Source organism: Capricornis sumatraensis, chromosome 2, assembly GCF_032405125.1.
Source record: "Capricornis sumatraensis isolate serow.1 chromosome 2, serow.2, whole genome shotgun sequence".
NCBI classification, from domain to species: domain Eukaryota; kingdom Metazoa; phylum Chordata; class Mammalia; order Artiodactyla; family Bovidae; genus Capricornis; species Capricornis sumatraensis.
This window is the reverse complement of record NC_091070.1, coordinates 64,556,296-64,573,595: the sequence shown is the minus strand read 5'-3', so window position 1 is coordinate 64,573,595 and position 17,300 is coordinate 64,556,296. Positions and strand designations below refer to the sequence as shown.

Sequence of the window (17,300 nt, the reverse complement as noted above, 5' to 3'; positions counted from 1 at the left end):
GCGGGGGTGGGGTGGGGTGGCGGTCTTTCCAACACAGGGATCGAACCCAGGTCTCCTGCATTGCAGGCAGATTCTTTACCAGCTGAGCCACAAATATGGAAGCCACAAGTTGGAAGCCCAATAATACTGGAGTGGGTAGCCTATCCCTTCTCCAGCGGATCTTGACTCAGGAATTGAACTGGGGTCTCCTGCATTGCAGGCAGATTCTTTACCAACTGAGCTAGCTATCAGGGAAGCCCCATTCCCTTACACCCATGTGCCAAACTTAGGCCTCCACTGAGAAATCTTAGTTGATAAATCCTTTATTAATAGCACCTTGAGTGGATGACAGAGAAATGACAGGAGCAAACAACTTACCGCTGTAAGGGGTCCTTCTGCTTGCGCTTCCATTGGACTTGTGGGTGTCACTGTAATAAACTGACTAGCAGCTCCAGCCTGGAGTTCTAGCCTGTCTATATATTGCTCTGAAGCAGCAGTGGCAGGGCACTCCCCAGAAAGCACAAACACCACACCTGAGGTTTCCTTCTTTAAACGATCATTTTCTGCCCAAGGACCCAACTGGAACTTGTCATCTTGAGGTGACTCCTCTAAGACTTGGAGGACTTCGGGCTCCTCATCAGAAGGGCTTCCAGTTGTTTTAGGGCCTAAAGCCTCGTTTGTCCTAAAGTCTTGAAGGTCCTGTTCCTTGTCCACAATCACCCATTCTTTGGAATCAACCTCCTGCTTGCAGGAGCTCAGGTTAACGGCTACAAATCCATTGCTGCCACCACCGTCTGCCTGCTCAGGAGTGTTGGCAGAGGCAGGCTTGGAAGCATCCGGAAGATACTCTTCATCATAGTGCCAGATGTGGTCTGCACGGGACACAGCTGGAACACAAGGCTTATGAAGCAGAGCAGGGAGAGTCGATTCTTTTCCTGCACTGGGATCTTTCTGCATTTTCTCCAAGCTTAAGAAAATGAGTACAAGTTACTTACTTGTCCTAGAGAAAATACTTACTATATAACCTATATGCTCTATACAGAACTAATATTTACCAAGAGATGAGAGAAAACAATATGGATAAAGCATTAGGAACATTTCACAAGTTAATATTGCTCTTCCCCACCTGTCATAATCCTGTTTTGAAAGACAGAGCCCATGGGAGGAAGATGACTCTCCTGTTGCCAGGCAGGAGAAAATCTTAACCAGGTTAACTAGGGTGACTCGTGTGATCCATTTCATCTTTGCTTTGCCAAGGCAATCACACTGCCCTCTTCTCTCTGCTCTGAGAGACTGAGCGAAAACTTACCAGGGGCTTTTGCCTCAGCAGAGGCCCTACAAAAAGGAAATGAGGACGTCAATATACATCAGGTAAATATTTTCTGAACTTGTTTTGTCTTCAGAGAGGTATATAAATGTACATTAGTTCAAATAAACTCTTCCAAAGACAGGGCTAGGCAATAATGAGACGGGTGGTATTTGGTTGCACTGGCTTCTGAGAACCACTCTCACCTGCAGGGAAGCAGTTGAAGCAACACCCTGTTCCTCTCCTTTGTAATCAGGTGCTTTACTTCCTTCCACTGTTCCCAACTCATTCCAGGTTTTGCCTTGAGTTCATTTTCTCAGAGTACTTCTGTTCTCGACTCTGTCTTGTCTCTCAGCTCTTCCCTCAGCATGGACCCTCTTTTAGTTCCATTCTTTTGTCAGACTAATTCTTTCCCAAACTAAGCTTTTATCCCTATCACACTTTTATTTTTTATTCTCAATCTCATGCACAACTGAAAATGTTTAAACACTGCCTCAGCACATCCTTTTGATCGCATCACCGTACACACAAGCTTACGTCACATAGCTGTGAGAATGAATGAGTACCATGTGAAGAATACACAGCTATGAAGTAGTGCTTAAATGGAAGCTAGACTGGACTAGTCCAGCAGTGGCTGAACTGTCTTCAGACACCATAACTACTTAGTCAGTCAAATACATGGCACTTCTAACCTCATATTTCATTACTGATAGTAGTCACCAGGGATATATATTGAAGGATGTTAGTATTACTAAAGCCACTGAAGTCTTAATATTGCTAAAGCCTTCTACAATTCAAAAATATATCTGAAGTTCTTTTCAAAGTTTCGTTTCAGTTTTTTTTTTAATCACAAAGGGAGATAATGGGCCTTATAACCATGAACTACAAACAGTGGTTACCTATGTATATACCTCTCTGAAGTTCCATCTTTCCTTTTGTCTAGGTAGAACGATAAACAATCACATCTCTTTTTCCCATAGCATTTATTCATAGAAGGCTTTCATTGACTTGAACTGCCTATCACTTGTATATATATTACTTTTTCCCCTGTTTCATGTACTCTTCCACCTTCTTGCCTATTGCCATCTTTCCTAGGCCCTCTCTAACTTATACTCCTCCATTCCAATAAGAGAGATCACCTTCCAAACAAAGCCACTTCAAAATGTTCATTTAATTCCTACCTAGTCTTAGGAAGTTACCAGCTCCCATGGCCAAAGGCTCTACGTTACAGGACTGGGAACAATATTAGAAAGAAAGTCACATTAAGAATGAGAATGTTAACTAAAAAACATGGATGACGATGGCACCTTTACAAAATCAGCATTATAAAAATGCAAGAACTCCTTATTTGAAAAATTTTACATAATAGAAATTAATAATAACAATAGTATTTTAGTTGCTTTGAAAAAAGAAAAACTATTTTATACCAGGTCTCAAGAAACTTGTCAGTATCTGGCTTTGGTTCCAATGCCAGGCGTTTCTCCAGCTCAAAGCTGTGGATAGAACGTAACTTTCGCACCAATGGAACATCTCTGTCTGGCTGAGTAATCTCTGAGCGGACACGAATTGGGGAACCAAGGCTTGGAGCATTCAGAATACCATTTGCTTGACCATGGCTGTTTTCCTCTTCAGTAGCAGCCTAGGCAAAACATTAAGGAAAACCATGAAAAACATGCTAGTCACTATACATGGTAGGAATCATTGAAGTCTTTCAATAGAATCAATAGAAGCAAGTGTTTGAGATGTATTTTTCAGAAGATTAGGGTATTTTGGCTAGTTTAATTCATTATTATTAGCCTATTAACCCTTTATTAAATAAGTTTTCTAAATTTATTCTCAGATTCAGTATTTTAGTGTTTTATATTTTGGTGAAATAATGTCATTTGTAGCAACGTGGATGGACCTAAAGATTATTATACTAAGTGAAGCAAGTTAGATAGAGAAGACAGATGCTGTATGATAACACTTTTATGTGAAATCTAAAATATGATGCACATAAACTTATCTATGAAACAGAAAGACTCACATGGAGAACAGACTCATGGTTGCCAGGGGGAAGGGGTGGGGGAACGGGTGGAGTGGTAAGCTGAGGTTAGTGGATGCAAACTATTGTGTATGGAATGGATAAACAACAAGGCCCTACCGCATGGCACAGAGAACTATATTCAGTATCCTATGATAAACCACAATGGCAAAGGATGTTTTAAAAATAATACATATATATATATATACATGCATAACTGAATCACTTTGCTGTAGAGCAGAAATTAACACAACAGTATAAATCAATTACACTTCAATTTTTAAAAAGTTAAAAAAAATACCATGAGTTAAAAAAAGAAAAAAAAAGAACAGTTTGTTCCCAGGAATTTCCTGGTGGTCCTATGGCTAGGACTCAGAGCTTTCACTGCCTTGGGTCAAGGTTCAATCCAAGATTGGGCAACTAAAATTTCCGCAAGCCACACAGACAAAAAGAAAAAGAGCAGTTTGCTTCTGGTACTATAAAGACAGACGGAGGTGACACTACAAAAATCTGACACCAACTTCCTGACTACTTTTCACTACTTATTCCTGATTACTACTAGTCCAGAATGGAGAAGGAAATGGCAACCCACTGCAGTATTCTTGCCTGGAAAATCCCATGGATGGAGAAGCCTGATGGGCTACAGTCCACAGGGTCGCAAAGAGTCGGACACGACTGAGCGACTTAACTTTCACTTTCACTAGTCCAGAAAGTTCTTACCAACAGCCAGACACACAGGGAGCACATCACATCAACGCAGAGAACATTTCTGCAAATAACTCTCATATTCTGTTAATTTTAAAAAATTATATAGTTTTTAAAATACCAGAGAAGGCAATGGCACCCCACTCCAGTACTCTTGCCTGGAAAACCCCATGGACGGACGAGCCTGGTAGGCTGCAGTCCATGGGGTCGCGAAGAGTCAGACACAACTGAAACGACCTAGCAGCAGCAGTTTGAAAATATAGTATGTATTGTCCAAAGATAGGCCAAGCTCCTTAGAAGTGATCACTAAGATTCTTTTTAGGATATATTTCCCATTCACAAAGAATAACTAGCCAACTTTCTATCAATCTTGTTAACAGATATCAGCCAGGAGTCTCATTTTACACCTGTAAATGTTAACCTCCTTTCCAACTAAATCATAAAAAGAGGACGTACCAAAAACTAACTTATTTGTAATTCACTGTCCCTCCATCCCATTTATCTTCATTTTACTGTCCATGAAAATAGAAATGACCGGAAACAGTAAAATTGAAGAGAAATTTAAAGACAATCTACCCCAAGATAGTATACTAAAAATCATTTAATGCAGATATCTGTATCTCTCCCCATACTTACAAGTGGAAAGTGAAAAAGTGAAAGTGAAGTAGCTCCGTCGTGTCTGACTCTTTGCAACCCCATGGACTGTAGCCTACCAGGCTCCTCAGTCCAGAGGGTTTTCCAGGCATGAATACTGGAGTGGGTTGCCATTTCCTTCTCCAGTGGATCTTCCTGACCCAGGGATCGAACCTGGGTCTCCCACATTGTAGGCAGACGCTTTACTGTCTGAGCTACCAGGGAAGTTCACCTGCTTCCAGCTCTAATGAAGGAAAAATCATGTTACTTATTCAAAATGCACTTTGTCAGTTCATTACCAACTTGATGCTCTCCACTTCCAATCCTCATTTCCTCTCCTCCATTTGAGACAGTTTTCAGAATGAACACTTAGACATCCATTGGTCTCCACTATGGAAGAGGGCCAGAGTCTTGCCGTTTTATTTGGAAAGACCATTAAATTCTGTTCTACAGATGTATCTTCTTTTAGACTCTGCCTCTGGTAATTTTTTTAAAACTACCTTCATCTTCCACAAAATATAAGATGAAGAATTTTTAATGTCAACACCTATATAGGGCAAAACTAACAAAAAAATACTGTAACCATTAATATATAAATAACTAGCAACAGAGTGTTCTACTTATTCAAAATTGAGAATCATGATATTCTGCTAAACCAATAGGAGAAAAATAAGACATAGATAGATATCATTTCCTATGCAAGAAATACACACCTTACAAATCCCAAGCTTTATCTTATTCCTGTTGGTATCCATCTCTTCCCAGACATCCTTCTCCTGGGGACGAGGGTGTCCCAGAGACCCAGGCAATTTATCTGGTGACACACCAACAGGGATGCCATTTTCTCCATCACTAAGCTGTTCATCTGGAAACACCTCATCTGTATTTTCTCGAAGCATGTCTCCTGGGATGGGAGTGGCGTTGGCAATTCTGAAAGTGATAAATGAAAAAAAGAAAGAAAAAATGGCAGAAGGTTAAAAACACCAGAATCAAAAATTACTATGGGACTATCCTACATTTTGTTTCTAGATTTAAATGATGAAGTCTATACATAATAAAGAAAGTAGAACAAAACAAAAACCTCAGAAACTTAGGGCATGCCAATTCTATAACATAAACGGCATTTTGATCAACGGAACTTTCAAGCTGATTTAAAAACACAAATTCTTACACAATAACTCTCTAAGTTAGCAATCACTTTAAAAGCATTTACTTTCTATTGACTCTGTGAATTTTAATATATTCTATTCTTAACCTATTTTTCTTAGAGAATAACAAAAACTATAAACAGAAAAATATTATGTTATGATTCTTGCCTTCGAGGGGAAACAAGAAATTTTTTAACTATACAGTTCATATGGCTCTGTATGAACTGACCAGGAACAAAATAGAAAAAATTAACTGGCGTTTGTCCAGATGTTCTTTCAAAGTAATTTCATGTCCTATTTACATAATTGGTCATCACTCCCCAAGACTTCTGGCCCATGAAGGGCTTTTCTAGTTCTGTTATAACTCACTAAGTGATCAGGCCCCTGCTGGGTCTCCTGTTCTATAACTAGTATGTTCTACTTTATAGACTATAGTTTTCTTTTTTTTTTTTTAATATTGCTGACTGAACATAACATTTAGCACAGAGCAAAACCTTTTCTTAGAGGGATGTGCAATGTCTAAAAGCAGAAAAAAAATGCCTTCAGCAGATTATACTGACACACACACAATTATTATGAGTGGGAAAATAGATGTCTTCTCAGTGAACCACTCTAAAGGCCCAGGTGTTATAAATATGTCATGCTGTGAGAATAAGAAAGATACATGTGACAGGAGCACATGGCCTGTGTTTGCAGGCAAGGTATAAATTATAGAAGCAGATTAGGGGTAAACATTAAGAAGATATTTGGAAGAACTGGATAGATGTCAAGACAAGTAATGAGACTGAACATCTTTTTCATGCCCTTTCCCATGGTAGGAGTCAGCAAATTAGGGCCTATGAGCCAAATCTGTTCATCTGTTTGTGTAATACTATGTGTGGCACACAGGCCTGCTCATTTGTTTACATACTGGCTATACTACTTTAGCACTACAGAGGCAGTAGTGGTGGTGGCAGACAGCAGAGCCCACAGATATTCATCTGGCCCTTAGTTAACAGGTAAGGCTTGATGACTCCTGATCTAAAGCATCCTCTTAGCTTCCCTGGTGGCTCAGACGGTAAAGCGTCTGTCTACAATGTGGGAGACCCAGGTTCGATCCCTGAGTCGGGAAGATCCCCTGGAGAAGGAAATGGCAATCCACTCCAGTACTATTGCCTGGAAAATCCCATGGACAGAGGAGCCTGGTAGGCTACAGCCCATGGGGCCGCAAAGAGTCGGACACGACTGAGCAACTTCACTTCACTTCACTTCTACCTTCTACACTTTCTCCCTCTACAAACAGCTAAGAGTTGTGGGACATAAATTACCATTTTTCCTCTTTAACACTGATTCTCTAGGGTTTTTCAGGTATTCGACCATATCATTTGCAAAGAGAGAAAACTCAGAGGTGAGTGAACTTTTTTTTCAAAGAGCCAGATAGTAAACAGTAGGCTTACGGGTCTAATACTTTGCAGGCAATATGGATACTAAAATGAGTAGACAATGAAAAGTAAGTATATTCAAATAGCCTCAAAGTATCCTGAGTAGTAAAACACAAAGGGAAAAACAGCAACTTTATGGTAAAAAAACTTAACACCACCTTAACCAGATTACCAACATTAATATCATCAGTAATAAGACATCTTGACATTACATATCTCCTTATTCAATGCTATCAAGTTTCCCCTTATCTTGGCTTTAAATGTATCCCACAGATTCTGATACATACTGTTTTAGTTATCAATATTTTTCCTATAATTTCAGTTTCCGTTTCCCCTTTTACCCTAGAGTAGTTTGATAGAAGGTTTTTACGTTTCCAGGTAGAAGGGCCTTTGACACTATTTTGTTAGTAAATAATATTTGTTTCTATTACAGTGTGATCAGATAAGGTAACACTTCTACTTTGTGGAACTACCTCTGTTTGGTGACCTGATAACTGATCAATTTTTATGAATACACCAGGGGCACCTGAGTGGATGGTACTATCTCTATTATCAGGGTGTAGGAGTTGAAAAATATGCCTAAAGTCTACCTGTGTTGTTGTCTTCTAGTTCTCATTCTTCATTCAGCTGAATTCAACCTTGAACTCAATGGTGAACACAGACTGAACTGTATTACAATCTCCAGTTACTAATGTGTTTCTTTGTATCTTTGAATATCTGTTATTTGTGGCTTTTGAAAGATTACTGCTATGATTCTGGCGACTAAATATTAATAAATACTATGTCCCATTTGTGACTTGTGACACTTAGCCTTAAAAGTACCCCTCCATCTCTGTAACTTTTAATGTTTTGTGTGGTTTTTTACTTGAATGCTACATTGTTTGATATCAGGATTGCTATTTTCTATTTCCATTTTCCTGATTTATTTTTGTCTATCCCTTTCTACTCAAGGCTAGGTTTTTCCTGTGGTCATGTATAGATGTGAGAGTTGGACTGTGAAGAAGGCTGAGCGCCGAAGAATTGATGCTTTTGAACTGTGGTGTTGGAGAAGCCTGTTGAGAGTCCCTTGGACTGCAAAGAGATCCAACCAGTCCATTCTCAAGGAGATCAACCCTGGGGTTTCTTTGGAAGGAATGATGCTAAAGCTGAAACTGCAGTACTTTGGCCACCTCATGCAAAGAGTTGACTCATTGGAAACGACTCTGATACTGGGAGGGATTGGGGGCAGGAGAAGAAGGGGACGACCGAGGATGAGATGGCTGGATGGCATCACGGACTCGATGGACGTGAGACCGAGTGAACTCCAGGAGATGGTGATGGACAGGGAGGCCTGGAGTGCTGCGATTCATGGTGTCGCAAAGAGTCGGACACGACTGAGCGACTGAACTGAACTGAACTGATCCCTTTGTGAAACGTGTTTTTCTTAGTGTATCTCTTGTATATAGCAATGTAAACGGAACTAAAAATCTTTTTCTTTTAATAGATGTGCCCATGCATATTTATCTAGATGACTGCTAAGTTTGGTTTTAATCCTGTTATAGTATTTTATAATTATGTGTATTTTGCTATATTCTCTATAAGATAGGCACTCTGTACTTTAAAACTTTAAAAAATATATATTTTAGAAGGTTTATGTTTTTGTTTTAATGGTCACCTTTGGACATTTACCTTTTAAATGCTCTTAGTCCCATTTTCTTGTTTAATCTTTTGCTATTTAGTTTCTTACTTGTAAAGTAAAGTGGCTGCACCAGAGTGATGGATTCCAAAACCAGATAAGCATGAGAAACATCTGATGTGTATGAACTGTTCCACACGCCTAGACATTCTGATTTAGTTGGTCTACTCTGAGTCCTACAAATACGTATTTTAAACAAACATCTACGGTGGTTCTATTGTAGCTAGTCAGGGTCTCACATTGAAGAACTCTTAGACTAACTATCTGGGCTTCCCTGGTGGCTCAGACAGTAAAGAATTTGCCTGCAATGTAGGAGACCGGGTTCAATTCCTGGGTAAGGAAGATCCCCTGGAGGAGGGCATGGCAACCCACTCTAGTATTCTTGCCTGGAGAATTTCCATGAACAGAAGAGCCTGGCAGCTACAGTGCAAGGGGTCACAAAGAGTTGGACACAATTGAGCAACTAACACACACACTAATAAGGGATATCATCTCGAGTTCTATGGGTCCATGTAAGCTTTTCTGAGTCAATAAGCTCTAGTATCTCATCTCAATATAAAAGGAAAGCAATGGATTAGTGATAGAGAATCCCAATTAGGTCACTGTATGGTTTTTCCCTATTTGCTCTTTCTTTTAAATCAGTTTAAAGCAATTAGAGAACAGGTTTTTAAAAAAAGGGGAGATCAGAAAAAGAGACAACTTCCCCCAAATAAAAAATAACAAAAGCAATTATATGAATGCATATGTAGAGAAAAAGACATTAAATAACAAAAAAATACTAACCTCTTTCTAATACACTCTGAAAATTAATCACTTTCATAAGAGGAATAGCTACATGTTTTGTTCCCACTAAACTTAAGCAGAAGATAGTTAGAAATAATTGTGGCTGTTGTTTCCAAGATCTCATATATTCTTTAGTAGTAAATGCAACAAATGCCCCTTTGCATTTTAAAGAAAACCTTCTGTACATTAACAAGCAACACAAGCCCTAAGCTGCCATTTCACGGTATAACCTGTAAGTACTTTCTAAGAAAAGTAAATGTGAACAAAGTCATGTATAAGAGCAATGTTAATTCCAGGAAACCCAAAGGCATCCCTATATCTTCCCATTTGGTTATCTGAGGCAACCTGGATGAAATAAAAGACATTTCTGCTAATAGAGTGCATCTAGGAAAGACACTGCTGAACCACCTGTTTGGGACATACCCAATTGCCGCAGGGGTCAACCGGGTGTGCAGCTGAGGAGTCGCGGAAGCAGTGGTTGTGGTGAGGGAGCCATCAGTTCCAGTCTTCTCCCAGTCAAAAGGGTCACTTTCAATTACTCCAAAGGCCTTGATGCTGTTGTCAAACACGGATGTAAGAAGCTAAATCACAAAAGGAAAAACTGGAGTAAGTCAACAGTAAACACAGTCACTTTATTCTATAAGAGAAAGTACCCCAGACTCTTAAATTAGTTTGGTAGTATCACTTTTTTAAAAAGCCTGATGATACAAATAGGGGAATTTGAATAAGGACTACATAAGGATGATGATGTTCAATTAGCATTGATTTTTCTCAGTTGAGATACTGATTTTTAGTTATGAAGGATAATGCATTTTATGTAGGAAGACAAACAATGAAGCATCATACTACTTTGTGATGATCTGGCAAAGGGAAATATGTATTATATGCGTATGTGTGCATTCAGTTTCAATCATCTAAGTGATCAATTTTTTGTGGGGGGAGAACATTTTTATATGCTTCAACTTAAGTGACCAAGGTTAACAGTTGGTATATCTAGGTTAAGAGGTATATAAAACTTCACTGTGCTTCCTTAGAACGTTTTTGCTGGTTTGAAAAATTCTTAAACTATGTGTATGTGCACACAAACTATCAAAAAGAAAATCTGCTATTACTTTATATTGTACATTCTTTTACTTTTTGTCTTTAAATTCCAAAGGTCTGGTGTAATATTGAGAAAAATTTCATAAAGATCTTCCTTTACTGTTTGACAGTATGCAACACTTTCAAATTTATAGTTAAAACTGGATTAAGCTCTCATCATTTCTCTTACTGTTAGTATCCTACCATCATAGATTCACCTTGCACATTGCCTGCCCCAGACCTGAAATCAGTACTTCTTCACTGGAGGATTTTTACAAAGGTCTGTTTCAGGCTTCAAAAATATTGCTCTGACTAAGAAGTGGAGAACAGATGCCATAAATAAGGAAGGGGATGAGGGTGCCAGGATCAGATGACCAGTTAGGAGGCTACTGTCAACTGAACCTGAGTGGGAACAGTGGAGGTGATAAGAAGTGGTAGGATTAGGACCTAGTCTGTAGAGCCAACAGAACTTACTGCTAGAGTAGATGAAAGCTGTGCAAGTAAAGAAAGCATAAAGAAAATTTTATATTTCTGACCTGAGCTACTGGATAAATGGTGGTACCATTTAATGAGATGGAAAGTAGTGAATCTGAGGATTGGGATGTTTAAAGTTTTATGGAGTTTAGGGAGGAATAGGGAATACAGATACAAATTTGAGAGTCATCAGTGTATTGATATTACTACTGCTGCTGCTGCTAAGTCACTTCAGTTGTGTCCAACTCTGTGCGACCCCAGAGACGGCAGCCCACCAGGCTCCCTGGTCCCTGGAATTCTCCAGGCAAGAACACTGGAGTGGGTTGCCATTTCCTTCTCCAGTGCATGAAAGTGAAAGATGAAACTGAAGTCGCTCAGTCGTGTCCGACTCTTAGCAACCCCATGGACTGCAGCCTACCAGGCTCCTCTGTCCATAGGATTTTCCAGGCAAGAGTACTGGAGTGGGGTGCCATTGCCTTCTAGGTATTACTTAAAACCATAGACTAGATGATACGATCTAAGTAGAGCAGGCTGCAAGGGCTAAGGCCAAGGGCATTGCAACACTTAGATGGAAAGATAAGGTGGACTCAGCAAATGAAACCAAGGAGTAGCCAGTGAGGCAAGAAATGGGTATGTGGTGTTGACCAAGTGAAGACACCACCTCAACAAGGAGACAGTCAAACGCTATCAATTATAAACTTAACAGTTATTTCTGCTTATTTAATTGATTTCACCCAGACTGTAGGCTCCAAGAGGCTGGTACATGGCTCATCTTGTTCATTGCTGTATCGAACACAATGCCTTCTATCAAAGAGTGTCATATTGTGATTTGTATGAAATATATATCTGGTCATTTAGAAGACCAAAAATATATTTCTCATATATATTTGGTCTTTGTCCATAGTTCCTGACTCACAGCTCCCCAAACTCTTGAAATTTTTTTAGAGATAAGAGCAATGGGAGCACTTTTTGTTATAGTATTTGATCTCTGTCCTCAGTTCCTGAAATCACTTTAGAGCCATAAAGGGGAAATGGGTGTCTTCTTATTCATAGTAAGCTCCTTTCTACCACAACTGGGTTTATGTTACTAAGGTGACTTTTGGAAAGCACCAAAAGATGGAGGCTGCTCATCAGAGCAATCAACCATATGATTAAAGGGTTGGAACTTTTCGTCCCACACTTGTGTCCTCCAGGGGAAGGAAGGGCTGGAGGTTGAATAAATTACCAAGGGTCAGGGAACTCTGCTCAATAGTATATAACAATCTAACGGGAGAAATCATTTCAAAAAGAATAGATACAAGTACATGTATTACTGAATCGCTGCTGTACAACACATTGTTGATCAAACTATACTCCAAAATAACTAAAAAGTTAAAAAACAAAACCAAAAAACTTTAAAAAATGACCAATGGTCAATGATTTAATCAATCATACCTTTGTAATGAAGCCTCCATAAAAACCCAAAGTATGGGGTTCAGAGACCTTCTGGGTTGGTTAATATGTGGAGGTGCTGAGAGAATGGTGCCCTTAGAGAGGGCAGGAAAGCTCCACACCCTTTCCTCATACCTTGTTATATGCAGCTCTTCTATCTGGCTGCTTAAGTTATATCCTTTGTAATGAAATGGTAATCTAGTGGAAAACTGGTTTCTCACAACCTGTGAGCCACTCCAGCAAGTTAATCAAACTCAAGGAGGGAGTCATGGGACCCTCATAACTTACAGCCATTCAAGTCAGAAATATATGTGACAGCTAGGACTTGCAATTAGTCTCTGAAGTGGAGGGCAGTCTCATGGAAACAAGTCATTAACCTGTGGAAACTGATACTACTTTTCTCTGGGTAGATGGTGTCAGAACTGAGTTGAATTTTAGGAATTCAGCTGGTGTCAGAGAATTGCTTGGTGGTATCGAGGATAAAAACCATGTTGGAATTGTGGGTGAAGATCCCTTAAATAGTATCTCAAAACTGCTGAAGAATAAGCGTTTATTTATAATAATATTTACTATAAGACTCACATGATCTTTTTGTCTAAGTCTCAAAGAAAAAAATAATAAATGCAGAAAAGAAAACTAAAAGCTAAAATGACTTGGGAAAGGCCTAGTTATTAAACCTGGGAATTTTTACTTTGGCCCTGTTTTTCTTGGCGTGAACTATCTGTTACAGCTCAGACTTTTCACAAATTGTCAGAGGTAGAGGCTTCAGAAAACAAAGGATGAAAGGGAAATGGACTGACACCCTACACATATATAAGAACTGAAGAGGCAGACTTTGGACCCCTTTCCTGACTCTGGAACCTGATATTCTCATAGGTCCCATAGAGTGAGACGCTTCTTTCCTGAAAAGCGGAGTCCCTGGTCGCGGGGTCAGCATCTGCCTTGCTGCGTGAGTACTCAGCCTGCTACTGCTCAGTGTTGTGCTGGTATTGGGTGGTGACAGGGACGGCCCTAAACAGTTTTTATTGCCAGATGTCCTTTTATCATGGAATTCCTTACATTTATCATAGTATTGAATGTTTTAGAAATGTAGCATTTACACCACTGGGCCTCAAATAAGAAAGAGCTCGTTACTATGATGATGATACTGGAAACCTGCAGGAAGGATGCAGGGCACAGAACAAAGGAAACAGAAGGAGAGCTAAAAGCGCTGAAGCACTGAAGGCATCCTACTGAGAACAAACGTTCAGATGATTAGAGCTCTGCAGACACCTTAAAGAGCAAAACATTTCAAATGCAGCAGAATACTTTTCTAATTCAGGACTGTGGTTGCTCCAAATCCTAAACTTCAACAGATTGGGATGGGATAAACAGGACAGGTCAAGGACTTTTTCCAATCAGAACAGGAGCTCATTGTGCTCCTGTTTCTTTCTCCTGTTTCCTTTTTCTCAAACTGAAAAGGAAGCCAAGCAAAATCTGAAGAAACCTTCCAGATGATTCTGACACTTCCCTCTAGGAAGGCATGATCTGTATCTCTCCATTGAGAATTACTGGAATCTAGTATACATCTGACTCCTTTACTTCTTTTATTTAATAATATATTCTTAGAAAATACAAACATCTATAGAGTCCTGGTTTCTCAAATTAGGGTAATGTGTACCCTCAGGGGATGCAACCACATACCAGAGAGTTTAAAAGTCATTTGATAACTGTGGCACAGTTTCCTAGAGAATTTTACTCAGAGGTAAGACACTTAATACATTTTATAATACAATGAACACAAGGAAGTTAGAAAGCAAAATTCATAGGAATCTTTAGGATAAATCAAGAGAATGCAGAGAAGTTGTGGACTCATGGCTGACATTTTAAGACTGGTCCCAGACCTCTTGAGAACATGCTCATACTTTGCTGCAATAGGAGAAATTGGTGAAATAGTGTGAGAAACTCTAGAAGTATTAACATCATTAGGAAGGTGACTCTTCCTTGAATGGAAGTAGGGACAGGAGGGAGGTTGGGGGAAGGAGACTGGGGTGGGGGATGTGGAGAAAAGAAGAGGGAGGGCCTGAGCAAGGTCTAGACAGACAACAGTGCAGAGTTACTTTTTATGTGGTTACCGTTGTTGATTATTTGTGTCAACTGTCTATCCAGCTGCACTTACAAATAAGAGGTAGTTGTTTTTCTTAATCCTAATTCTAATGGGATATACAATAAAATGTTTTTTCTAAAGCAAATTATTCAAGACACAAAGTACATAAAAATAAAGTACTTTGGGCAATTAGATTCTGAATAATTTTGATTTTCTACTTTTCTGTAATTTCCAAACTTCTTTTATGACATGTATTGCTTTCAATAACAAGAAAAAAATAAACAATTGCATTATCTAAAATAAGTTAATTGTATATATAAGCAGGTGTAGTCCACAAAAATGCATGGTAAAGCTCCTGTCACATGGAATATCCTTATTCTTCACGGTAATCAGTCATCTGACAAAGACACAGTGCCTGAGGGAAGCATTATGTCCCCTCTTCTTATCCTTAGCACAAATGCAATGAACAGCTTTATCATATTTACCTCCACATGAAACCCTAGTTTGCCCTTTCAAAGAAAATGCAGATAAAGTCCAATTATTGTAAAAACAAGAACTATTTGCAATGTGATATTGGGGACTGAGAAGTCTGATTCCTGAATTCTCAGTTAATAAATGGTAAATTAATGGACTGATAAAGCACTTAACCAGTAGAGCACAATGGCAATGCTGTCTTGGCTGTTTCAAAGATAGATTATTTACAGCAAAAGAAACTGCCTTACTTCAGTGATAAGTAGATGCAATAGAGGAAAAGAAAGGTTCTACATTTCTCTCTTTCAGGAATTTTTTAGCAGCACTGGTAGAGGGGAAAAAAAAAACCTGCAACTTTTGGAGAAAAGAACCAAAAAAAGAAGAGAGATCAAATAAAGAGAATGAGTTGAGGAAGCTGCAGAGTTTTAGGCTGTTTTCACCACTTATAAGATACTAGAACAACTCAGGAGTAACCCCTGGTTGGCTGCCCCAGGGCAGCTGAGGCAGCATCAGGCAGCCTCAGCCACTGTGCTGCCTGTTACCAAGGTCATTTTTCAGGTGCTCATCAGCCCACGAGGTAAACTGGCAATGTCTAAGCTTTAAGGTGTCTCCTAAAAAGCCCAGTGAAAAAGATAAGCAACATTTCCTTTTTGCCTTAACAGGACAAAGCAGCATAAAAGAAATAGAAGTTCTCTTATTAATATTAATAACACAGAAGTAATGCTGAGTAGAATATAAGAATGAAAAGTAAGATAATTGTAAGTAAATGCAGTGTCCCTGAGGGACATGTAAAACCTCTTCAGGTTAACATGATGCTTTACAATTCATAAAACAGTCTCACAATTATCTCATTTATATCCTAACAACACTGTGGGATAGGTACTTTCACCATTTCACAGGTGAAAAAGAAAACAGGCTTAGAAAAGCCATACAAATGGTGTGTAGCAAAGCTCCAACTGAAACAGATCTTATAAACTCAGTGTCATTTCCACCATGTAAGAGTTATAGCCGGTCAGCAGGTGTTGGGCTGTACTGTGCAAACCTGCAAACCCGGTAGCTGCCATACTTTAAGACTGAAGAAAGATCCAAGAGACAGTGACAGAGACATCACTGGTTTACTGGATAGGATATCTTACACATCCGCAGCAAAATGGTCCTGGAGCAACACTTCGCAGTGCCTGGCAGACAGCAGGCAGACCACAGCAGCAATTGTCACCCCTAGGGGATGAAGGAGGCTACCACTTGCAGGGGAAATTGACATCAGATTGGTTCAGCAGTTACCAGGGAAACCAGCAACTGGGGCAAATCCCTCAGAGCCCTCAGATTTACAACCATCACAAGGGCTGATGCTTCTCTTTCATAAACAAGGAGGCAGAATCATTCTTGGCTAAGGACTAGAACAATCACTAGCTGGGGCAGGGGGCAAGGATGTTCCTGTGAGAAGGGTATAGGTGAGAAGCAGGAACTGGTTGAACAGGGGATGTGCAGAGAGCAAGTGAAGAGCCATGTTAAGTGGTGTGACCATACAACAGGCAAGGCAAAAACAGTATAAAACTGCAATTATCCTTGAAAGCTTCTTAAGATGCCCACAAAGTACAGGACAGTAGTCGTACTCAATGCAAAATAGCTCGTTTTCCCCTCCGCATTGGGAGAGACTTCTAATCCTTCAGATGAATGTGAATGAAGCTACCTACATTTAGGGGCTATACTGTACCCCCAAACTACTATTCTTTTAAACATAAGAATCACACTCAGTACAGCCTGATTGCTGTTAATGAGTTGACAGTGAGGCAAGAGCAAATTCACAAGGGCACCTCGTCCTCACCATCACCACAGAGCATGGCTGGCTGAGCCAAAGCACAGGAGAATCACGGACACCATGAAACTGCTCCATCTCCTGAGTGCGCAGCTGAAGTTGCGTGAGTCTAGTAAACATGGGTATTCTGTGACTCTACTGTACTCTATAGTTATAGCAAATACCCATGCATTGGCTCAGACAGACACTGAATGCCTAAGATGCTGGGTGCTAGGAATGCAAGAATGAACAAAGCAGTCTTGTCTCCAGAGTGTCTGCATTTAACAGAA

The 17,300-nt window shown here is 39.6% G+C and overlaps 1 protein-coding gene across 1 annotated transcript in view; it reads right to left on the bottom strand.

The window, feature by feature from the left end:
• Window positions 1-17,300, bottom strand: part of TTBK2 (tau tubulin kinase 2) — an 88,557-nt gene that overhangs the window by 14,156 nt on the left and 57,101 nt on the right. Inside the window, exons 9-12 of the mRNA XM_068966496.1 lie at window positions 10,097-10,254; window positions 5,360-5,576; window positions 2,713-2,924; window positions 358-946 (exon numbers count right to left, since the gene is read on the bottom strand). Coding sequence (XP_068822597.1) covers window positions 358-946; window positions 2,713-2,924; window positions 5,360-5,576; window positions 10,097-10,254 — 1,176 coding nt within the window. The remainder of the gene's footprint in view (window positions 1-357; window positions 947-2,712; window positions 2,925-5,359; window positions 5,577-10,096; window positions 10,255-17,300) is intronic.